General features: G+C 45.8%; 1 protein-coding gene across 2 annotated transcripts in view; it reads left to right on the forward strand.

The window, feature by feature from the left end:
* LOC115111461 (multiple epidermal growth factor-like domains protein 9) overlaps window positions 1–25,408 on the forward strand; it is a 55,570-nt gene that overhangs the window by 19,296 nt on the left and 10,866 nt on the right. For both annotated transcript variants that reach the window (XM_029637517.2, XM_029637518.2), the window contains exons 3-4: window positions 20,456–20,595; window positions 21,537–21,686. In XM_029637517.2, coding sequence (XP_029493377.1) covers window positions 20,456–20,595; window positions 21,537–21,686 — 290 coding nt within the window. The remainder of the gene's footprint in view (window positions 1–20,455; window positions 20,596–21,536; window positions 21,687–25,408) is intronic.

The following is a 25,408-nucleotide window of genomic DNA, read 5'->3' on the forward strand; positions in this document are numbered from 1 at the left end:
AACAACCATTTCAAACCATGTTTACATTTGTATAGGATCCAATATCTCTCTATTATGCATGGGAATAATTTTAGAAAATTATACTTTGGAACAGATTTCCATAATTAGAAATCACTTAGAGCTGATTTGCTGGTGTTTTTAATGTATTTTATGTCCAACAAACGTTATTTATTTAAAAGAATAGTGCCGGAAAAAAAATCACTTGCAGGCAGCCAGTTGGGGAACCCTGTAGTATAGATCAAGTGAGAAGTGGGTAAAGGGTCAACTAGGCCAGGGGGTTATTCTGAGGGCAGGGACATATGGGGCTAGCCCTGCCCTCACACAATAATACTACCACACATAATATGATCCTGCTCAGACAGTCTGAGCCAACAGTGCTAACCCAGCTAATGTAGCAGTGGTCTAACCTAGGCCAGGCCAGCTCTCTCCCAGCTGGTAAGCACTGTGATTTACACAGATTAGCTGGCTCCCAGACCCCCCAGCCTCACGCTTTAGGGGATTTCTCTCATATACTGATGGACCATCCAGCCTTTCTGTATTACAGTCATAGTCCTACTCATATTTAACTTTGGCATTCTATCACATTTGCTATTGGAACTTTGTCAGTGTGTCTGTGTGTTGTTCTCACTTACGTCTATTTAATTGCATGGTCAGGAACCGAGGGCTTGGATTACATTTATAACCTACTGGTTCCAGAACACAGCATACTGACCTGATCCAGCCTGGAACCTGGGGAAGGACCAGGATGTAGTAGGATTGCAGACGTCTGGATCAGAGCTGCCTGCCTGGGATTTCTTCACATTTCCTCAAGGACATATGAACTGATCGGGTCTACTTTCTGATCTGTAAAGTGTCTCTAATAGTGCAACAGTTCTCTTCATAAAGACCAAAACAGGGTCAATCAAATGAAAAGATTTGGCATGGGTCCTCAGATCCTCAAAAGGTTCTACAGCTGAACGCAGGGCACTACAGAGGGTAGTGCGAACGGCCCAGTACATCAAGCTTCATGCCATCCAGGACCTCTATACCCGGCGGTGTCAGAGGAAGGCCCTAAAAATGGTCAAAGACTCCAGCCATCCTAGTCATAGACTGTTCTCTCTGCTCCCACACGGCAAGCGGTACCGGAGCACCAAGAGGCTTCTAAACAGCGTCTACCCCCATCACTGCCACTCTCTGTTGCCATTACTTTAATTAACCCTACCTACATGTACATACTACCTCAACTTTTCTCTTATTCTTATCCATATTTTTTAAATCTGCACTGTTGGTTAGGGGCTCGTAAGTTCTACACCGGTTGTATTCGGGCGCATGTGACTAATAAAATTTGATTTGAAAGTAGTTGAGGATGAGGTACTCTGTGGATGTAGCACGGTATGAGATGTACTGTTTCAGTTATCTTGCATAGGAAGGATGAGCTCCTCTTTGTAGCGCCACTATATTGCAATAACAATCTGCTTGGCTCCCAGACCACTAGATCATGTTGGTAGGAAGTTGCTACTTTTTAATTCACTCGTCTGTAAGAAGCTATATTTTACTGTGTCCCCGCTGTGCTCTTTACCAAAATAAAATCCACAGGGGACCAACAACAAACAGGGAATATATCCTTGGCCACAGGGCTCATCAGTCAAAACAAAAGCTACTGAGCTGTGAGCTCGTCTTAGTGATAATGACTTGACCTATACCCATTAGGCTGACAATATGCTCATTAGCACATACAGTATGTGCACACTGCACATATACAGACAGCCAAATGCGGGAGGTGAAACATACATGAACCTGGCCAGTCTTTTCTTTAGCAGTTCTCTAAATCATGATGTGCGTTAGCAACTGGTCAATTCCATGCTAACGGAATTGCGCTGAGACTGATTTTCTCTTTAAAAATGTATACCAAACAAAAACCATTGAAATCAAATACTGAGTCTCACCGTAATTCCATTACCATGGAATTGCCCAACCTTAACATGTGAATGTGATTTGATGCCAACCCTCAGCCAAACAGGATGGGTTTTGTACCAGTTCGTACTCCTGACTAGCTCTTGTACTGATTTCATCTTGGTCCTCAATCAGTGGCGATTTGAGCAGGTACGTCTTGGTGGGGCAAACTCCCCAGGCAAAGCCACTACACAAGACTAAACAATACAATTATTGCACTATAATGGTGACAAATGGTGCACATAAACAGTTAGGGCCTACATAAAGCTGACCCAACAGCAGAGCTTTCTTTTCAGCACCATGGAATGAATCCTTACCACTGCTACAGCAGAGCCTTGTCTGGCAGCAAAACAGTTTACCACCTTTAAAAAATAAAAAAACATAGCTGATATGGCTGACTTTGTCACACCCTGATCTGTTTCACCTGTCATTGTGCTTGTCTCCACCCACCTCCAGGTGTCGTCCATCTTCCCCATTATCCTCTGTGTACTTATACGTTCTCTGTTTGTCTGTTGCCAGCTCGTCTTGTTTGTCAAGTCAACCAACATTGTCTCAGCTCCTGATTTTCCTCAGTCTCTCTTTTTCTCGCCCTCCTGGTTTTGACCATTGCATGTCCTGACTCTGAGCCCGCCTGCCTTGACCTGTCATTTGCCTGCCCCTGTTGTTGCAATATACATTGTTACTTTAACACAGTCTGCACTCGGGTCTTACCTGAAACCTGATAATACGACTGACCCAGCAGACTTGGACCTGCTCCGCAACGCCGTCTCCTCCCAAGGAGCCACCATTGGCACGAGGAGTTGCTTCGCAGTCTGATGGAAGATTTCCAGGCCATGGCCGAACATCACAACCTAGCATTGGATGCATTGTGGGAGAAATTCCATGGGTTGCTTACTAGGCAGCCTACCACGACGGTAACCTCCCAGCCCCTCAGTAACCCGGCGGGTAGCCGTTCCCCTCGGACCGCTCAAGGATAGCGTACATCATTATGCTGATGTCCGGGAGGGCACTCACCTGGGCCACGGCGGTGTGGGAGCAACAATCCGCCGTCTGCCTCAGTCTGGAGGAATTCGTGACAGAGGTGAAAAAAGTTTGAGATTCCGGTGTCCGGGCGAGAGGCTACCTGGAAATTACTCCAGCTTCGGCAGGGCTCCCTCAGTGTGGCAGACTATGCAGTGGATTTTCACACGCTAGCAGCAGTGGGTGCCTGGAACCCGGAAGCGCTGTTCAACACGTTCCTGCATGGATTATCGGAGGAAGTAAAGGACGAGCTTTCAGCCCGGGAACTACCGACGAATCTTGACTCAATCATCACTTTAACCATCCGGATCGATGGTCGCTATGGGAACGTAGGAAGGAGAAGAGGTCTGATTGCGGTCCAAATCGCTCACTCAAGGATCCCACCTTGCATCTGATGAACTCCGGTAGTCCCCTGCGTCTACGTCCCCGAGAGTATCCGAGCTTCCCCGACTTCTTCCAAGAGCCTCCGAAGACAGCCGATTTGCCTCTTCCCGAGCCAATGCAGCTCGGCATGTCTCCAGCCGAACGCCTACACAGACTTAACACCCAGAGTTGTCTGTATTGTGGTAATGCCAGTCATTATGCATCTACCTGTCCCTTCTAGAGACCTAGCTTATTGGTAGGAATGATTACTCTGGTGAGTCTTAAGAATAATTTTGCTTCTCCCCTTACTCGCCCCCCTCTCCATGCCACCCTGCTGTGGGGTGACCAGTCCAAGTCTCTCCAGATACTCATCGACTCGGGCCAATATGAGTCTTATGGACGCTATCCTGGCGTCCGAGCTGGGCATCCCCACTCAACCCCTCTCCATTCCCATGGATGTTAGAGCACTGGACGGACGCTCTATAGGCGGGTTCACCCACTATACCACTCCCATCAACCTACGAGTGTCAGGGAACCACAGCTAGATTATCCAATTCCTGTTAATTGAGTCTCTGCAGGTTCCCGTGGTAGTGGGATTCTCTTGGCTCCAGCGACACAATCTCTCAATTGACTGGTCTACTGGTGCCATCGTGGGCTGGTGCCCATTCTGCCACACTCATTGCCTGAAGTCAGCTCTGCCTGCCCCTGGATGTCTTCCTGGGGGCCTGGAAATTTCCCTGGACCTCTCTGCCATTCCCACGGAGTACCAGGACCTCTGGGAGGGGTTCAGTAAGACCCGGGCCACTTCCGCTATAGCCCTGTGACTACACCCCCGGAAGCCGAGACACCCCCCCCCCCCGCTCCAAGATCATTAGTCCCTCTGCTGTTCGTCTTCTTATGCCCCATACCCTCCGTATACTTCCTACCTTTCCTGTGTCTATAATTAAAGCCATGTCTCACAACCCTGTGTCTCCTGTTTCCACGTAATAGACTTGCTTAAACAAATGTGGTTTCTACTGACAATTGAGATGTACAAACTATAGAATAGGGGACAACGAGTGGACAAGAGGCTATCCCTAATTTTGATTAAGGCATTAATGACCAAGCTAGGACAGACGTAGTCAATATAATTCGTTTTTCAGCACTTTTGAAATATACAGTGACAGAATTCAGAACATAGGCCATTCTTACAGTATTCTCCCTGTTCACCAAGTCAGAACCGTAGGATAAATTAAGGGGGAATATAAGCACACAAAGAAAGCTCTTACAATATTCAATAATTACATTTCCCTAAAACAGACTAGGTTACATGTGTACCACCAAGTCAGAACAACAGGCTAAGTTATGAGGGGCAAAGGGACCAAATTATTAGGGTGAGGCACAGCTTACTACACAACATGCACTTAGTATTATTTTCTTAGCTACAGCTACGTATCTCCCTGGCATATTACATAATTTATGTAGCAGCATAAGATATTTTGACTCACCTTTTTGTGCTGTGCTCACTGAAACAGGAAGATGGCGCGGCAGTCTTTGTGGGCAAATTCTGGCAAAAAAGTCTGGCATTCTCTGAATTTATGGTGCTTTCAAGACAACTGGGAACTAAAAAAAAAAAAGTTGAATCATGACGTTAGGGATCTTATCAGGTTTCAGGAAAGACCCAAGTGCAAACTGTTGAAGTAACAATGTTTATTGTAAAAAAAGGGGGCAGGCAAACGACAGGTCAAGGCAGGCAGGGGTCAATAATCCAGAGTAGTGGGGCCAAGGTACAGGACGGCAGGCCCAGGGTCAGGTCAGGTAGAGGTCAGTAATCCAGAGTAGGGGCAAAGGCACAGGACGCAGGCAGGCACAGGGTCAGGATAGGCCAGGGTCAAAACCAGGAGGACAAGAAAAAGAGAGACTGGGTAAAAGCAGGAGCGGAGACAAAACACTGGTTGACTTGAACAAACAAGACAAACTGACCCAGGCAGACAGAAAACACAGGTTTTTTTCTGAGGTCTTGGCTGATTTCTTTTGATTTTCCCATGATGTCAAGCAAAGAGGACTGCATTTGAAGGTAGGCCTTGAAATGCATCCACAGGTACACCGCCAATTGACTCCAAATGATGTCAATTAGCCTATCAGAAGCTTCTAAAGCCATGACATAATTTTCTGGAATTTTCCAAGCTGTTTAAAGGCACAGTCAACTTAGTGTATGTCAACTTCTGACCCACTGGAATTGTGATGCAGTGAATTGTAAGTGAAATAATCTGTCTGTAAATAATTGTTGGAAAAATGACTTGTGTCATGCACAAAGTAGATGTCCTAACCGACTTGCCAAAACTATAGTTGGTTAACAAGAAATTGGTGGTTCAAAAACGAGTTTTAATGACTCCAACCTCAGTCTATGTAAACTTCCGACTTCAACTGTAAGTCATGCTCGATTGACAGCATGGCCGGTGTATTCAACCTTTTCTGGCCCTTAGTGTTGAATGTTTATCCTTTTAAGCTTGGAAAAGAGACCCTTAAACCCAGTCTTGAATCACACACCCACTCCACTGAATAGCAGGCTAATGATTGCTTTGCAATGCTTGCAGTTAGCCACTGATTCCTTCCAAACCACTCATTGTTGAATATGCGATTTCCAACTTGTTGTGTAATGTTAATATCCAATGGCCAATGAGTACCAATACGTGTTAACTGTAATTTATCTTCATATGACAAGGATTGAAACGGTTTTCCAGTCGATTGTCGACGTGATTCAAATCAAATTGTATTTGTCACATGCGCCGTATACAACCGGTGTAGACCTTACTTTGAAATGCTTACTTACAAGCCCTTAAAAAACAATGCAGTTCGAGAAAGAGTTAAGAAAATATTTACTAAATAAACTAAACTATAAAATGTGCAATAAAATAACAATAACGACGCTATATACAGGGAGTACCGGTACCGAGTCAATGTGCGGAGGTACAGGTTAGTCAAGGTAATGTGTACATGGAGGTAGGGGTAAAGTGACTATGCATAGATAATGAACAGTGAGTAGCAGCAGTGTAAATACAAAGGGGTGGGTGTCAATGTAAATAGTCCGGCTGGCCATTTGATTAATTGTTCAGCAGTCTTATGGCTTGGAAGATGAAGCTGTTAAGGAGCCTTTTGGCGCTCCGGTACTGCTTGTCGTGCGGTTGGAGAGAGAACAGTCATGACTTGAGTGACTGGAGTCTTTGACAATTTTTTGGGGTCTTCCTCTGACACCGCCTAGTATATAGGTCCTGGATGGCAGGAAGCTTGGCCCCAGTGATGTACTGGTCCATATGCACTACCCTATGTAGCGCCTTGCGGTCAGATGTCAAGTAATTACCATACCAGGCGGTGATGCAACCGGTCAGGATGCTCTCGATGGTGCAGCTGTAGAACTTTTTGAGGACCTGGGGACCCATGCCAAATCTTTTCAGTCTCCTGAGAGGGAAAAGCTGTTGTCGTGTCCGCTTCATGACTGTCTTGGTATGTTTGGAACATGATTGTTTGTTGGTGATTTGGACACCAAGGAACTTGAAACTCTCGACCCGCTCCACTACAGCCTTGTCAATGTTAATTACAGCCCGTCGATGTTAATGGGGGCCGGTTCGGCCCTCCATTTCCTGTAGTCCACGCTCCTTTGTCTTGCTCACATTGGGGGAGAGGTTGTTGTCCTGACACCAGACTGCTATGTCTCTGACCTCCTTCCTATAGGCTGCCTCATCGTTGTCTGTGATCAAGCCTACCACTGTTGTGTCGTCAGTAAACTTAATGATGGTGTTGGAGTAGTGCTTGGCCATGCAGTCGTGGGTGAACAGGGAGTACAGGAGGGGACTGAGCATACACTCCTCCAACCAGACATGCTTTATCTACTAATTTGCTGGATACAGAGTTCAACAGAGTACATGTGAAGGTCAAGCAAATCATAGAGAAAGAAGACTGTATTGCAATCATCTCTGATGGGTGGTCAAATGTTTGTGGGCAAGGAATAATTAACTACATCATCCTCCACACCTCAACCAGTATTCTAAAAGAGCACAGACACAAGGGACAACAGACACACCGGTCTCTACATTGCAGATGAGCTGAAGGCAGTCATCAATGACCTTGGACAACAGAAGATATCACAGAAGATATTTGCACCCAGTGACAGACAATGCTGCGAACATGAAGGCTGCTGGGTTAAAGTGGAGGAGCCCTACCCTCACATCACACCCATTGGCTGTGCTGCGCATGCATTGAATCTGCTCCTCAAGGACATCATGGCACTGAAAACAATGGATACACTCTACAAGAAAGCCAAGTAAATGGTTAGGTATGTGAAGGGTCATCAAGTTACAGCAGCAATCTACCTCACCAAGCAAAGTGAAAAGAATAAGAGCACCACATTGAAGCTGCCCAGCAACACCAGTTGGGGTGGTGTTGTCATCATGTTTGACAGTCTCCTGGAGGGGAAGGAGTCTCTCCAAGAAATGGTGATATCACAGTCTGCCGATATGGACAGCCCCATCAAAGAGGATCCTCCTGGATTATGTATTTTTGGAGAGAGTGGTAAGCAGCCTAAAACTGCTGAAACCTATAGCAGTGCCATTGAGTGAGACAATGCCATCCTGTCTGATGTTCAGACTCTGCTTGCAGATGTAAGAGAAGTAATCCATACTGCCCTGCCCACTTCACTGTTGCTCCAAGCAGATGAAACTGCAGTTCTGAAATACATCAAAAAGCGTGAAGACTTCTGCCTGAAGCCCATCCACGCCGCAGCGTACATGTTGGAAGTATATGCTGGCAAGAGCATCGTGTCTGGTGCAGAGATCAACAAGGCCTATGGTGTCATCACTACCGTGTATCGCCACCTTGGCCTGGATGAGGGCCAGGTTCTTGGCAGTCTGGCAAAGTACACTTCCAAGCAAGGGCTTTGGGATGGAGATGCAATATGGCAGTCGTGCCAACATATCTCATCAGCCACCAGGTGGAAGGGACTTCGTGGATCTGAGGCTCTTTCCCCTGTTGCCTTCATCCTCCAAATCATACCAACATCAGCCGTCTCAGAGCGCAACTGGTCCTTGTTTGGGAACACACACACCAAAGCACGCAACAGGCTGACCAATGCAAGGGTTGAAAAATTGTTGGCCATCCGGACAAATTTGAGGCTTTTTGAGCCTGACAACGTGCCATCCTCGGAAAGTGACAGTGAAAATTAGGCATCAGAGTCTGATGTTCAAGAAGTGGACATTGAGGAGGTCCAGGGGAGAAGACATGGAAGCCTGAGAGGAAGACAACCAAAGCTTTAGTTTCTAGACTATCATTTTACAGATGTAAGTTGAAAACATTTTTGGGAGATGCGATGGATCATTGGGGATCATTCAATATTCCCTTTTGTTGTTCAGTGAAATCATCCCATGTGAAGAGTCAACTCATTTAATTAAAGTTCAATTCGTAACTAAATAGATTTTTTGATTTCTATTGCAAGGTTTAATAATTTGCAATTATGTTTCTGTCTCCATATGATATGATAAATATAACCAATGCAAAACATTAATATTGCATATATTTCAGTTAATTCCCATGTATTCCTGTTAATTCCCACGGAAAGTTTCCACCTCTGAATATTCACCAAAATGTGCAACCCCAGGTATTACAGACTCGGTCAGGGAGAGGTTGAAAATGTCAGTGAAGACACTTGCTAGGTCCGCGCATGCTTTGAGTACACGTCCTGGTAATCCGCCTGGCCCCGCGGCCTTGTGAATGTTGACCTGTTTAAAGGTCTTGCTCACATCAGCTACGGAGAGACGTGATCACACGGTCGTCCGGAAAAGCTGGTGCTCTCATGCATGCTTCAATATTGTTTGACTCAAAGCAAGCATAAAAGATATTTAGCTTGTCTGGTAGGCTCACGTCACTGGTTAGCTCGGGCCTGGGTTTCCCGTTTGTAGTCCGTAATTGTTTGCAAGCCCTTTAGTAGGATTACATTTTAGTCCTGTATTGATGCTTTGCCTGTTTGATGGTACGTCTGAGGGCATAACGGGATTTCCTATAAGAATCTGGATTACTGTCCCACTCCTTGAAAGTGGCAGCTCTAGCCTTTAACTGGGTGTGGATGTTGCCTGTAATCCATGGCTTCTGGTTGGGATATGTACGCACGGTCACTGTGGGGAGGATGTCGTCAATGCACTTATTGATGAAGCCGGTGACTGAGGTTGTATACTCCTCAATGTCATTTGATGAATCCCGGAACTTATTCCAGTCTGTGCTAGCAAAATAGTCCTGTAGCGTAGCATCTGCATCATCTGACCACTTCCGTATTGAGCGAGTAACTGGTACGTCCTGCTTTTAGTTTTTGCTTGTAAACAGGAATCAGGAGATTTGCCAAATGGAGGCGGAGGGAGAGCTTTGTATGCGTTTCTGTGTGTGGGGTAAAGGTGGTCTAGAGTTGTTTTTCCTCTGGTTGCATATGTGACATGCTGGGAGAAATTACATTAAACGGATTTAAGTTTGCCTGCATTAAACTCCCCACTTGGAGCACCGCTTCTGGATGAGCATTTTCTTGTTTGCTTTTGACCTTACACAGCTCATTGAGTGCAGTCTTAGTGCCAGCATACAGCTTATCATGATGTACTCTACCTCCAGGTGAGCATAACCTCGAGACTTATTTAATATTAGACATCGTGCACCAGCGGTTATTGACAAATAGACACACACCCCCACCCCTCGTCTTACCAGACGTAGTTATTCTGTCCTGCCGATGCACGAAACCCCAGCCAGCTTTATATTATCTGTGTCTTTGTTCAGCCACGACTTGATGAAACATACTGTAAGATATTACAGTTTTCAATGTCCTGTTGGTAGGATAGTCTCGAAAGTAGAATCATCCAGTTTATTTTCCAGTGATTGCACGTTGGCCAATAGAACGGATGGTAGAGGTGAGATACCCACTTTCACTTTCTGGTTGGATTTTTTTCTCAGGTTTTTGCCTGCCATATGAGTTCTGTTATATTCACAGACATCATTCAAACAGTTTTAGAAACGTCATAGTGTTTTCTATCCAAATCTACTAATAATATGCACATAGCTTCTGGGCCTGAGTAGCAGGCAGTTTACTCTGGGCACTTTATTCATCCAAGCTACTCAATACATCCCCCCAGCTATAAGAAGTTAAGGCACCCTGATCTCCGCCCCCTGTGTTTCCATATTTTCATCACGCGAATGACAGTGATTTGGGCCTGGTCTCAGAGAAGCAGTACATCCTTCGCATCGGAATTATTAAATAAAAAATCTTCGTCCAGTTCGAGGTGAGTAATCGCTGTTCTGATATCCAGAAGCTATTTTCGGTCTTAAGAGACGGTAGCAGCAACATTATGTACAAAAAAGTTACAACAATGCGAAAAAACTAACAAAATAGCACAATTGGTTAGGAGTCCGTAAACCGTAAGCCATCCCATCCAGTGCCATTATCTTCTTGGTCATTCATGATGGTGACTGCTTGTCTAGCATGCTAGCTAACATTTTGAAAGTATGTGGTTGACATGATCAGTCCAGTAAAAGCAGTCCGGTAGATATGACGTGATTTGACGTAATTTTATCTGTGGCCAATGACATAGTGCCTTCTTGTATGGGCACTTCCAAGGTAACTCTATGGCAGCACCCAAGGGGCTTGAATTTTCGAGCTCTCCCCATAGATTTTGCAGTGATGTAGTGTCCCCATGAATGACAGAACACTGAGCCAATCACGGCGCAACTCGAGAACATTACCAACATCTACGTTCCATATTTTCCGCTGGCTGCCCCACCACCACCACAGAAAGCACTAAGCTAGGCTGAAACACCTGCATTTTGGAGCTGCCTTACTCGAGAAAGCAAAAGAAGATACCATGTTTGAATGCAGATATATATATATATATATATATATATTGTTTGCAAACTGATATGTGACATGTTTTAATGCCAAAATGTCTTGCTAAACAGGTGGGGCTATCACGGCTCTGGCTAAGACCCAGATGCAGCTACAGGAGGCGGATAGTACAAGTCTCAAGAGTTTATTATAGTACAAGAGGCAGGCAAAAGGTAAGTCAAGGCAGGCAAAGAGTTGTAATCCAAATCAGAGTCAGGCAGGTATAGAACGGCAGGCAAGATCAGGGTCAGGGCAGGCAGAAAGGTCAAAACTAGGAAGACTAGGAAAAACAAAAACTAGAGCACAGGAAACACAGGAACATGCTGGTAGGACTTGACCGGGACGAACTAGCAATAGACAAGCAAAGAATGAGGTATAAATACACAGGGGATAATGGGGGAAGATGGGAGACATCCGAGTTGTGCAACGGTCTAAGGCACTGCATCTCAGTAGGCCATCATTGTAAATAAGAATTTGTTCTTAACTGACTTGCCTAATTAAGTAAAAAATGGGGGGTGGAAACAAGCACAAAGACAGGTGAAACAGATCAGGGTGTGACAGGGGCTCTAAACAGGTGGTCCACCTGCCCTAAATTAACACTAAATCATTAGGAGTGTAGCATTGGAAACAGTGCCGACTGCACTTTCTGTCTCTGTGTGTTTAGGCTGGGGGCTTGATGAACAGATAAACTGTACAAGGACAGTAGGATGTCTGATAAATGTGTTTTTATTATCATTTTCATAATTTTATTTCACCTAGTCCTGCACATTTTCACTGTACCCTGCAATCACACCTGCAACCCTGTACTAAGCACTGAATTTTAATAAAAAAATTAGACTAATCTCAAGCCTGTGGAAAACCTAGCTGTTGCTAAGAGACAGTAGTATTGAGCCCCAGATGATATTATAGGGGGCTTCATAATGCTGTATCTTAGCAACTTAGTTAATGATTGTATTCTGATATGAAATGGTACAGCTCTGTAATCACACTACCATTATTTAGCTCCACAGTTATATCAATATACTACCAAAAACAATAATGCTCAGATTAATTCCTTTTCCTTTTTAATTCCTTTTCCCATAAATATCAATAGTTTATTTTGGTGAATTCTTAGGGGCACTGTTTTCAAAGTTGCACTTTTATTCTTCACCCTCGTCCTCTATGGAATGGGAACAGTCTGTAATTAAATATTGATTTGGGTGCAGCTGTTTCCGCCTATTCCTTTAGTCTCACGCTCTCATACAGTGGATTAAGCAAATTACAATAACATTTTGTTTGCATATTTCTTGTCAGGAAGGAATTGAGAGATTGTGAGCCCTTTTGAAAGAATATAAAAACACGCCTTGGTGTAAATGTGTTTCAGGTGCTTGAATTTATTTTGGGATATTCCGTTGAAAAAGCTCTCTGTTTTCAAGGATCACAGAGCAAAATCTCCCTTTTCCTGTAGGTTTGATTGAACAAGTTAGAATTACTGGGGCAATCAATGGAAACCCGGGGAGCTCACTCTCAATATCCTCCCTTCCCTGTGATTGGGTCATGTCATTATGAACCAGCTTAGCAGAGCACAGAGGGGGAGCCGAGGTAGTTGGCACCAAAGTGATGCATCAGTTCACGCAGTGATGTCCTTTGCTCAGACCTGAAATAAACTGTTATTCTTTACTCCAATGTGACAAGCTAGCCTCTTGATCTAGTGGTGCATGCAATTCGCTCTGGAGTGCAGGTTGTAGGTAGGTGCATGGTATCCAAACCTGACAGGGCTCATCTGGTATATGCTAGACCGGCCCAGCTGTGTACTTTATTTGACAGGGAGGAAGAAAGAAGGCGAGAGTGCTGTGTAGTAAGAAGCCTAGTGACAGGGCACTGCAGATGACCCCACACTCACATTAGCAAGTGGCAGGCCGCATCCCGGGCTGTATTAGTGTATTGGAACCAGTGAGGAGGCTTTGTTGCTCTAATGGCTGGAGTGCAGTGCAGTGGCCATGACTGCCAGCACATTCTGTCTGGCTTTACTCTAAGCTCAGTTACATAACTGGCCCAGTGTGTGATCCTGAGCCAGGGGCTCTGCGGAATGGATCACAACTCTTGACCCTTGTTGTTGAACATTCTCTCTCTGAAGATCTGACAGAGTGAGCGCTGAATCTAAAACCTGCGTGGTATAAAACGGTGTGTGTTTGTCCTGACTGATGACCCTGCTCCCACCCCGCATGGTCATATACACCCTGTGGCTAAAGAGGATGCAGTCAGTGCTGCTGCATCACAGATATGTGCTCAGTCTATTGTGATTCCCCAGGCATACACAAGCAACGTATTGGAGGCATCGCCACGGCAGCAGCAGAACGGGGTTAAGCCTGGTTGCCATGTAATACTGACCTAGTTAGTATGCTGCTGTAACGCGGAACATAGCGGCTGGGCTACCCTACCACAGCACAGCCTGCATCCCAGTGAAACCACTCCAAAAACAATAATAAGCCCCGAGTGTGACTAGCTTTTCAACCATATCCTGGTCGTAGGAGGCATTTCCATAGAGGCCCCAGCCTTGCTCCCCATACCAACTTTTCTAATCTAAGGTCTGTTTTGCCCTAAATGTCTTTTTGAATGGATCCTGTGGTTTTTATTTCCTCGAGTCATAACTACTCACAGAATGCCTTTCCCAGCTACAAATAAAATATTTGTCATATCATCATCTATATATTAGATTCAATTTGAAAGGGTTTCATTGTGACTCAATAGATGTCATCACAGATGGTGGCTTCTAGGGTGTGTGTCATCACAGGTTGGTTTGGGGGTGATATCAGTCAGGGAGAATTGGGCCACCAAGGATGAGATCAGTGCTGTAGTATAACACTGATTACGTCCTGTCAAACATATAAAACTCAGATTTTTTCACCATCTGCTCTCTTTGGCGAGAAAAGAAAAGCCTCTTACATCAGAGAGACTGAATCACTGACAGTGACGCTGGGAACCTGCCTCCATATTTCCTATGTGATTTTTACCAAATAGAGGGCTGTCAGGAATCGAAGCAGCGCCACAACGCGTTATATTTTATAGCGAAGGCTGCTGCAGCAGAAGTCAACTCCTTTGTCTGTGAATCTTTCGTCTGCCTGTGTGTGCACAGTTGGCTGGGGAACAATGTGTGTGTGCGCTGGTGGCTCCATGGCACTATGGGGAAACTCGTGTAAACCTGTCTGAAGGCTCTCGACATTTGTTCATATGGGCAGAATATTTTATATACATTTGTTCATATGAGCAGAATATTGTATAAAATGAGTAAATAAAAATGCGCTGCAATCGTTGCCTTCCTTTTAGACAAAAAATAAAACAAGGTTGGGCGAATAACTTGAAAAATGTAATCTATAAGTCTAATAATACATTCATTAGTCAATAAACATCCTCATATCAAAAAAAATCTATTTCAACCTTGTAATAATTCATTTTCTTTCAATTTGCTTGATATTATTTAATTATCAATATTAAATAAGAGTAATAATAATACCTTTTCAGAACATTGAGTTTTTCAGGATAGGCTATTTAGAGATTCTGCGCAGCTGTTTGGGGCTCCTGAGTGGTGCAGCGGTCTAAGGCACTGCATCTCAGTGTAAGAGGTGTCACTACAGTCCCTGGTTCGAATCCAGGCTGTATCACATCCAACTGTGATTGGGAGTCCCATAGGGCGGTGCACAATTGGCCCAGTGTCGTCCGGGGGTAGGCCATCATTGGAAATAAGAATTTGTTTTTAACTGACTTGCCTGGTTTAATAAATAAATACACTTTTTTTTAAAGTTTGTCAGCAGCACACTAAAGCTTGGAAGAGTATTCTATATGAAAAGGAGAGTGTGTGTGGTTCTTCAATAGGCTTTGTGTAGGCTAATATACATATTTGTTGGGTGCTCATTTTGTATCCAGCTGTTTAGTTAGGCCTAGTGATATTGTCGACCATCATCAGCTGAGGAAATATTTTTCTGAATGACAGTCAAGTGACAGCTGTTGTGATAGGCCTATAGCACCCGATACAAAAACAGCCCGTGCGTAAAATACTGCTCGGAAGAATGTCCAGAATATTATGATGTCTCGTTCGTTGTGCCAGTGAAGACTGTTCCAATGACCCTACAGTTATGTTGATTATCTGCTATTGTCTGCTTGAATCAGCGTCTGACAACTTGGATGGAAAATTACTGAGGATAATAGCGGACGATATTGCCACTCCTATTTGCCATGTCTTCAATCTAAGCCTACAATAAACTGTGCCCTCAGGCCTGGAGGGAAGCTAAAGTCATTCTGCTACCCAAGATTAGTCAAGCCCCCTTTACTGGCTCAAATAGCTGACCAATCAGCCTGTTACCTGTTGCTATAAAATCGAGCACATTGCCATGAAATCTCCATAGACAAATATTGGCAGTAGAATGGCCTTACTGAAGAGCTCAGTGACTTCCAACATGGCACCGTCATAGGATGCCACCTTTCCAACAAGTCAGTTTGTCAAATTTCTGCCCTGCTAGAGCTGCCCTGGTCAACTGTAAGTTCTGTTATTGTGAAGTGGAAACGTCTAGGAGAAACAACGTCTCAGCCACAAAGTGGTAGGCCACACAAGTGCACAGAACGGGACCGCAGAGTGCTGAAGCGCATAGCACTTAAAAATCGTCTGTCCTCGGTTGCAACACTCACTGCTGAGTTCCAAACTGCCTCTGGAAGCAAAATCAGCACAATAACTGTTCTTCGGGAGCTTCATGAAATGGGTTTCCATGGTCGAGCAGCCGCACACAAGCCTAAGATCACCATGCGCAATGCCAAGTGTCGGCTGAAGTGGTGTAAAGCTCACCGCCATTGGACTCTGGAGCAGTGGAAACGGGTTCTCTGGAGTGATGAATCTTGCTTCATCATCTGGCAGTCTGACGGCCAAATCTGGGTTTGGCGGATGCCAGGCGAACGCTACCTGCCCGAATGCACAGTGCCAACTGTAATGTTTGGTGGAGGAGGAATAATTGTCTGGGGCTGTTTTTTATGGTTCGGGCTAGGCGCCTTTGGACATCTTAACACTACAGCATACAATGACATTCTAGATGATTCTGTGCTTCAAACTTTGTAGCAACAATTTGTCCCTTTCCCGTTTCAGCATGACAATAACTTGACTGGCCTGCACAGTGCCCTGACCTCAACCCCATCAAACACCTTTGGGATGAATTGGAATGCCGACTGCGAGCCTGGCCTAATCACCCAACATCAGTGCCTTACCTCACTAATGCTCTTGTGGCTGAATGGAAGCAAGGTCTGTATGCAGTGTAGTACTTTCCACAAAAGTTTTGCTCATCAAGATGGAAGCGTCAGGAATAGCCCTACGGTATTAGAAGTGCTGTTAATTCTGCAACACTTTAACAGAAAATAGCTGTCACTTCCCTACTGTGTCACGTCCCTATTGCTCACTGTCCCAGTCTACTGCTACGGTAGCATTCTCCTCTCCGCCTCCACTCCCATGGAGTCATATGATTGTACACGTGTGTTTTTCGTCTTTAAAATATGTATATATATTTATTTATTTTACACACGCCCCACTAAGCATTACCATCATCTTCAGAATTTCATGAAGAGCAGTGTTTTAACAAAGCCTCGTTTGAATAAGGCCCACGCACTCATGTGAAGGCATTGAGGCAACTGCTCTGTCACTTCTTGGGAGCTGGATTGCGATTTGCTTGTTGTCCACAGATCTATTTTGTTGATTGTTTTTGATGAAAGGGAGTGATCAGGCATGACTCATCGCTGTGTGTTCTTCCTTTGAGACTCTGGCATCAGCACACATGATGATTGGAATCAGAGAGCGTGTGTGTACGTAGCCTATAGATGTGCAGCCTTCAGTTTTTTTTCTGATACATTTTTAAATGTTTTAAAATGTATTTTCTGTGAATGAACAACCCCCTTTCTTTTCCTCCAGTCTGTCTAATGTATGATTCAATAGGAGCATCAGCTCGTATGTTTGGCAGGCTGACCACGCTGCAGTATGTGGAATGTGCAGGTGAAATGCAGTGAAGTGTGTTGGCATTAGCGAATGAAATAAGTGATGTTCAAAGCTCGAAGGGGTGCTAAAGAGCTCAAGTTTAATTAGATTAAATTGGGCAAGAGCAAGACTGGATAATCAAACAGAAAGCACCCTCTACTGAGATAGCTTAGTTCCAGCTGTCAGCAATCATACACAGCTAGTATAGGCATCATCATCAGCAGCACACTAATTAATTGTTTAGTTTTAGCCTGCCATTTTATTATCTTAGAGATTTAGATTGACATAGAAGATGTGTAGTCATTTTTCTCTTTTATCTCATTCCAAAAGGGATTGTACCGTAATCTAAACCACAGTGAATTCTTTGTCATGAATGACTTGCCTTGCCAATTCAGGGTTAGTTATAAATTGCATGTCAGTCCACGATGACCAGAGGCAACTGGGTGTGAATTAGTTATTGCTCGAGACAGATCTTTCTTCTCTTTAGTCATAGCGACCCCTCTTTCTACCCAGCAGGAGATGGGGCTGTGTAGGAGAGGGTTTGTCCTTTTGTGTCTTGCTGAGGGCCCTTGAGACGGGCTGAATTCCTGAAGAGGGTCTCACAGGTACCCTGACCCATCCACTCCAAGGTCACTCTCTAATAGTCTATAACCACGTTTCCATCCATCCACAGTTATATGCAAGTAAAGTCATACCGTATAAAAAAAATCACGTCAACTGTGATGGAAAAAGGAAGTTTCATTCAATTTTATAAATGCCGACCGATATTTTTTTGTTTGACATGGTGGGATCTAATAAATAAAAGTTCCAATAAATATTGAGGGTCTTATTCTGGTGACATGTTGATCAATGCTTGACTGCTGTTTGACAAATAAAACTATTCTTGCTCTTATCCATAATAATCTCATAATGTAGACTATCCGCACAGCCTACCCGCACTGTATCTGCAAGCTGTTGGCTAAAGCCCACGTACTTTAAAACACAGTCCCCAAATACAGAACAAATTCAAGAAAGCGTACAGTATTATATAGAGCCATTATTGCATGGAACTCCCTTTCATCTCATATTGCTCAAATGAACAGCAAACCTGGTTTAAAAAAATAGATAAAGCAACACCTCATAGCACAACGCCTCTCCCCTATTTCACCTAGATAGTGTGTGTATGTACTGATATGTAGGCTGTGTATGCCTTTTTTAAATGTTTATAGTTCTGTCCTTGAGCTCTTCTTGTCTACTAATGGTCTGTATTATTTCATGTTCTGTGTGGACCCCAGGAAGAGTAGCTGCTGCTTTCACAGCAACTAATGGGGATCCTCATAAAATACCAAGACCAGTCTTTTTTTGTTTTTGTGACAACTATCGGTTGATCAAGCCCTGGTCTGTTTCACCTGTCTTTGTGATTGTCTCCACCAAGATGTTACCCATATTCCACATTATCCCCTGTGTATTTATGCCTGTTTTTCCAGTTTCTGTTTTTCTCATCCTCCTGGTTTTTGACCCTTGCCTGTCCTGTCCCTGTCCCTGAGCCTTCCTACCGTCCTGTACCTTTGCTCCACCTCTGGATTACCGACCTCTGCCTGACCTGTCCCTGAGTCTTCCTACCGTCCTGTACCTTTGCTCCACCTCTGGATTACCGACCTCTGCCTGACCTGTCCCTGAGTCTTCCTACCGTCCTGTACCTTTGCTCCACCTCTGGATTACCGACCTCTGCCTGACCTGACCCTGAGCCTGCCTGCCGTTCTGTACCTTGGTCCCACTACTCTGGATTACCGACCTCTGCCTGACCTGACCCTGAGCCTGCCTGCCATCCTGTACCTTGGTCCCACTACTCTGGATTACCGACCTCTGCCTGACCTGACCCTGAGCCTGCCTGCCATCCTGTACCTTGGTCCCACTACTCTGGATTACCGACCTCTGCCTGACCTGACCCTGAGCCTGCCTGCCATCCTGTACCTTGGTCCCACTACTCTGGATTACCGACCTCTGCCTGACCTGACCCTGAGCCTGCCTGCCATCCTGTACCTTGGTCCCACTACTCTGGATTACCGACCTCTGCCTGACCTGACCCTGAGCCTGCCTGCCATCCTGTACCTTGGTCCCACTACTCTGGATTACCGACCTCTGCCTGACCTGACCCTGAGCCTGCCTGCCATCCTGTACCTTGGTCCCACTACTCTGGATTACCGACCTCTGCCTGACCTGATCCTGAGCCTGCCTGCCATCCTGTACCTTGGTCCCACTACTCTGGATTACCGACCTCTGCCTGACCTGACCCTGAGTCTGCCTGCCATCCTGTACCTTGGTCCCACTACTCTGGATTACCGACCTCTGCCTGACCTGACCCTGAGCCTGCCTGCCATTCTGTACCTTGGTCCCACTACTCTGGATTATCAACCCCTGCCTTGACCTGTCATTTGCCTGCCCCGGTTGTAACAATAAACATTGTTGCTTCACACATTTTGCACTTGGGTCTTACCCTGGTACCTGATACACATTGAACTTTACATTTTTGTATTCGGTACATTAAAATTTAAGCGAAAAACGTACATTTTGTGTGCACTGTCATCATACACTGATTTTTATCTGCAACAAATCTGTTTGGTGGAAACACCACTGGTGGTAAAATGTGTATATTTTCTTTATGCAGATTTTAGATTTTCGCATTAAACTGTCGCCAATTGGATACCAACCTAGCTTGTGATGAGAACCTGGCAGAAAGGGACTGTGCTAGGCTGAGTATAATCGTACCTGGCCTGTAGGCTGTGTGATCCAGGCAGCTACTGTCTACAGCCTTGGACCAGATGTCCCTGGAGTGCTCCAGTTTGTGGTCCAGACTCTACCGTGCTGCCCTTGCCCCCAGAACATGCCAAACATGTTAGTAGAATTATATATAAAAGGCCTAGACAGCGTAGAAGTGTGGAGGATGGGGGGCTAGGCTATCCCAGGTTATTGAATCTGACTGGAGTAGCTGTGTTCTGTTCACCACGGACAGAGTGGAGGATCTGGTTAACCAGGGAAGGGATTGTGATGGGAGTTATGGGTAGCAGATGGATTGATGGAAGAAACCACTCAGGGGGAACCTGTAGGATGTCATGCATGAAACCACAGAATGTCATGGCTAGTACAATCCTGCCATCAGAAGAGTCTCTAACCAAATAGAGCAGTTCCACCATTACAGCAGTATAGTTGAGCTGTTACAGAACCTAACGGCTGGATAATCAAATAGAAAAGAGTCAAAGTATGTGACCGTGTGCTGACTGTCCTTTCAGCTCAGGAATGTGTGTGTGTAAGACGGGAGTGTACGGGCCCAAGTGTGACGAGTGCCACCCAGGCTTCTTCCGTTTCAGCAGCACGGGGTGCCAACCCTGCCAGTGCAACAACCTTACTAACTACTGCCACCCACAATCTGGTGAGTAATCCACTACACCACACCTTCTATCTACAAACCACAACAATCACACTTTCTTGTTTCTGCTACACATTAATCCTGTTCGTCTCAGTCTCCACAGCTGTGTATTGTTGTGTGGGTGGACACTAAAAGATATCGAGAGGCTTGAAGGGGGTGAAGTTGAATGGAATTGTAGAAACCATCTGTTTGCTATTGTGATACATAGCCAGATGGCACAGTAGTCTTTCCTGGGATTAATGGAGGAATGCCGTATATTTACTTCCTTAGCTCAGGTCTGATATCAACTAGAATGACCCTCTCAGTCAGCCAGGAAGCGTTACATAAGAAACCTGAGGGTATGTTAAAAAACAAAGACTCTGTCTCTTCCAGATTAACATGGCAGTAACCTGTTCCATTTCTATCAGAAAACTGGAAAATCAAGATGATTGTTCCTACCTCTATAGGGTCATTGATTTTAGATAGAGAACACCATTATCACTCCTATCGAGAAGGACAGAGAAAACAACAGTGTTTAGTGTATTTCTTCATTTTAGAGAACAGAGGACGTCTGCAATGTCCCACAATACAGAATCATTTCTATTCCACAAAAAACACTCAACTCCATCACTATGTAATTACCAATGAAATAGTCCATTTGAATGTAAGTATATAAACAGTATATTAATACAATAGTGTTACTAGGGTAATTACCGCATTACTAAACAGGTATAGAGTAACAGAAGAAGTTCACCATTCAGCCCAGGCAGAGTAAAGACCCAAGAACAGGTAACTCAACAACCTGAGGCTCAAATTCAAATCAACAGGATGGCAGTATTTGCTGCTCTAATGTGTACAAACAAAACCACTATAGGGTTTAGGTGTGGTCAACAAATGGCATGTATCATATTTCCGACAGTTAAAAAAAGAAAAATCGCCGTAATATTCTCTCCTTTTCCACACAGGCGTCTGTCTGAACTGCCAGGGCAACACTCAAGGACCCAACTGTGAGGAATGCAAGCCCAGATTCTACCGCAGCTCTGGTGCTGCCAGCACCGATGCCTGTGTCGCCTGCCCCTGCTCCAACACCATCTCCACTGGCACCTGTCACACCGGTGAGTAGCCACTACCCCCTGCCTCAGTAGTGCCCTTCTTAGTTAGGTCGCCTTATTAGAACCCTTGCCGGTCTGGTTGCTACTTCTATTTTGTATTTTTTATTGAACCTTTATTTAACTAGGCAAGTCAGTTAAGAACACATTCTTATTTACAATGACAGCCTACCAAAAGTACTCCTGCGGTGAAAAAAAATATTATACAAATATTTAAAAAAATATATATATAGTATATTAATATATAGGACAAAACACACATCACGACAAGAGAGAAATCACAACACTACATAAAGAGGGATCTAAGACAACAAAATAGCAAAGCAGCAACACATGACAATACAGCATGGTAGCAACACAACATGGTAGCAACAAAACATGGCAGCAGCACAAAACATGGTACAAACATTATTGGGCACAGACAACAGCACAAAGGGCAAGAAGGTAGAGACAATACCTTACGTGAAGGAGCCACAACAGTCAGTAAGAGTGTCCATGATTGAGTCTTTGAATGAAGAGATTGAGATAAAACTGTCCAATTTTAGTGTTTTTTGCAGCTCGTTCCAGTTGCTAGGTGCAGTGACCTGAAAAGAGGAGCGATCCAGGGATGTTTATGCTTTGGAACCTTTAACAGAATTTGACTGGCAGAACGGGTGTTGTATGTGGAGGCTGAGGGCTGCTGTAGATATCTCAGATAGGGGGGAGTGAGGCCTAAGGGTTTTATAAATAAGTGACAGGTATACAGAGATGACCAGTTTACAGAGGACTATAGAGTGCAGTAATGTGTCCTATAAGGAGCATTGGTGTCATATCTGATGGCCGAACATTTACATTTAAGTCATTTAGCAGACGCTCTTATCCAGAGCGACTTACAAATTGGTGCGTTCACCTTAAGACATCCAGTGGAACAGCCACTTTACAATAGTGCATCTAAATCTAGTAAGGGGGGGGTGAGAAGGATTACTTTATCCTATCCTAGGTATTCCTGAAAGAGGTGGGGTTTCAGGTGTCTCCGGAAGGTGGTGATTGACTCCGCTGTCCTGGCGTCGTGAGGGAGTTTGTTCCACCATTGGGGGGCCAGAGCAGCGAACAGTTTTGACTGGGCTGCGCGGGAACTGTACTTCCTCAGTGGTAGGGAGGCGAGCAGGCCAGAGGTGGATGAACGCAGTGCCCTTGTTTGGGTGTAGGGCCTGATCAGAGCCTGGAGGTACTGAGGTGCCGTTCCCCTCACAGCTCCGTAGGCAAGCACCATGGTCTTGTAGCGGATGCGAGCTTCAACTGGAAGCCAGTGGAGAGAGCGGAGGAGCGGGGTGACGTGAGAGAACTTGGGAAGGTTGAATGAACACCAGACGGGCTGCGGCGTTCTGGATGAGTTGTAGAGGTTTAATGGCACAGGCAGGGAGCCCAGCCAACAGCGAGTTGCAGTAATCCAGACGGGAGATGACAAGTGCCTGGATTAGGACCTGCGCCGCTTCCTGTGTGAGGCAGGGTCGTACTCTGCGGATGTTGTAGAGCATGAACCTACAGGAACGGGCCACCGCCTTGATGTTAGTTGAGAACGACAGGGTGTTGTCCCGGATCACGCCAAGGTTCTTAGCGCTCTGGGAGGAGGACACAATGGAGTTGTCAACCGTGATGGGAGATCATGGAACGGGCAGTCCTTCCCGGGAGGAAGAGCAGCTCCGTCTTGCCGAGGTTCAGCTTGAGGTGGTGATCCGTCATCCACACTGATATGTCTGCCAGACATGCAGAGATGCGATTCGCCACCTGGTCATCAGAAGGGGGAAAGGAGAAGATTAATTGTGTGTCGTCTGCATAGCAATGATAGGAGAGACCATGTGAGGTTATGACAGAGCCAAGTGACTTGGTGTATAGCGAGAATAGGAGAGGGCCTAGAACAGAGCCCTGGGGACGCCAGTGGTGAGAGCGCGTGGTGAGGAGACAGATTCTCGCCACGCCACCTGGTAGGAGCGACCTGTCAGGTAGGACGCAATCCAAGCGTGGGCCGCGCCGGGAGATGCCCAACTCGGAGAGGGTGGAGAGGAGGATCTGATGGTTCACAGTATCGAAGGCAGCCGATAGGTCTAGAAGGATGAGAGCAGAGGAGAGAGAGTTAGCTTTAGCAGTGCGGAGCGCCTCCGTGATACAGAGAAGAGCAGTCTCAGTTGAATGACTAGTCTTGAAACCTGACTGATTTGGATCAAGAAGGTCATTCTGAGAGAGATAGCGGGAGAGCTGGCCAAGGACGGCACGTTCAAGAGTTTTGGAGAGAAAAGAAAGAAGGGATACTGGTCTGTAGTTGTTGACATCGGAGGGATCGAGTGTAGGTTTTTTCAGAAGGGGTGCAACTCTCGCTCTCTTGAAGACGGAAGGGACGTAGCCAGCGGTCAGGGATGAGTTGATGAGCGAGGTGAGATAAGGGAGAAGGTCTCCGGAAATGGTCTGGAGAAGAGAGGAGGGGATAGGGTCAAGCGGGCAGGTTGTTGGGCGGCCGGCCGTCACAAGACGCGAGATTTCATCTGGAGAGAGAGGGGAGAAAGAGGTCAGAGCACAGGGTAGGGCAGTGTGAGCAGAACCAGCGGTGTCGTTTGACTTAGCAAACGAGGATCGGATGTCGTCGACCTTCTTTTCAAAATGGTTGACGAAGTCATCTGCAGAGAGGGAGGAGGGGGAGGGGGAGGAGGATTCAGGAGGGAGGAGAAGGTGGCAAAGAGCTTCCTAGGGTTAGAGGCAGATGCTTGGAATTTAGAGTGGTAGAAAGTGGCTTTAGCAGCAGAGACAGAAGAGGAAAATGTAGAGAGGAGGGAGTGAAAGGATGCCAGGTCCGCAGGGAGGCGAGTTTTCCTCCATTTCCGCTCGGCTGCCCGGAGCCCTGTTCTGTGAGCTCGCAATGAGTCGTCGAGCCACGGAGCGGGAGGGGAGGACCGAGCCGGCCTGGAGGATAGGGGACATAGAGAGTCAAAGGATGCAGAAAGGGAGGAGAGGAGGGTTGAGGAGGCAGAATCAGGAGATCAGGAGATGAGCAGAGGAAGAGATGATAGGATGGAAGAGGGGAGAGCGGGGGAGAGAGCGAAGGTTGGGACGGCGCGATACCATCCGAGTAGGGGCAGTGTGGGAAGTGTTGGATGAGAGCGAGAGGGAAAAGGATACAAGGTAGTGGTTGGAGACTTGGAGGGGAGTTGCAGTGAGGTTAGTGGAAGAACAGCATCTAGTAAAGATGAGGTCGAGCGTATTGCCTGCTTGTGAGTAGGGGGGAAGGTGAGAGGGTGAGGTCAAAAGAGGAGAGGAGTGGAAAGAAGGAGGCAGAGAGGAATGAGTCAAAGGTAGACGTGGGGAGGTTAAAGTCGCCCAGAACTGTGAGAGGTGAGCCGTCCTCAGGAAAGGAGCTTATCAAGGCATCAAGCTCATTGATGAACTCTCCGAGGGAACCTGGAGGGCGATAAATGATAAGGATGTTAAGCTTGAAAGGGCTGGTAACTGTGACAGCATGGAATTCAAAGGAGGCGATAGACAGATGGGTAAGGGGAGAAAGAGAGAATGACCATTTGGGGAGAGATGAGGATCCCGGTGCCACCACCCCGCTGACCAGAAGCTCTCGGGGTGTGCGAGAACACGTGGGCGGACGAAGAGAGAGCAGTAGGAGTAGCAGTGTTACCTGTGGTGATCCATGTTTCCGTCAGTGCCAAGAAGTCGAGGGACTGGAGGGAGGCATAGGCTGAGATGAACTC

The sequence above is a fragment of the Oncorhynchus nerka genome, linkage group LG27 (assembly GCF_034236695.1).
Source record: "Oncorhynchus nerka isolate Pitt River linkage group LG27, Oner_Uvic_2.0, whole genome shotgun sequence".
NCBI lineage: Eukaryota > Metazoa > Chordata > Actinopteri > Salmoniformes > Salmonidae > Oncorhynchus > Oncorhynchus nerka.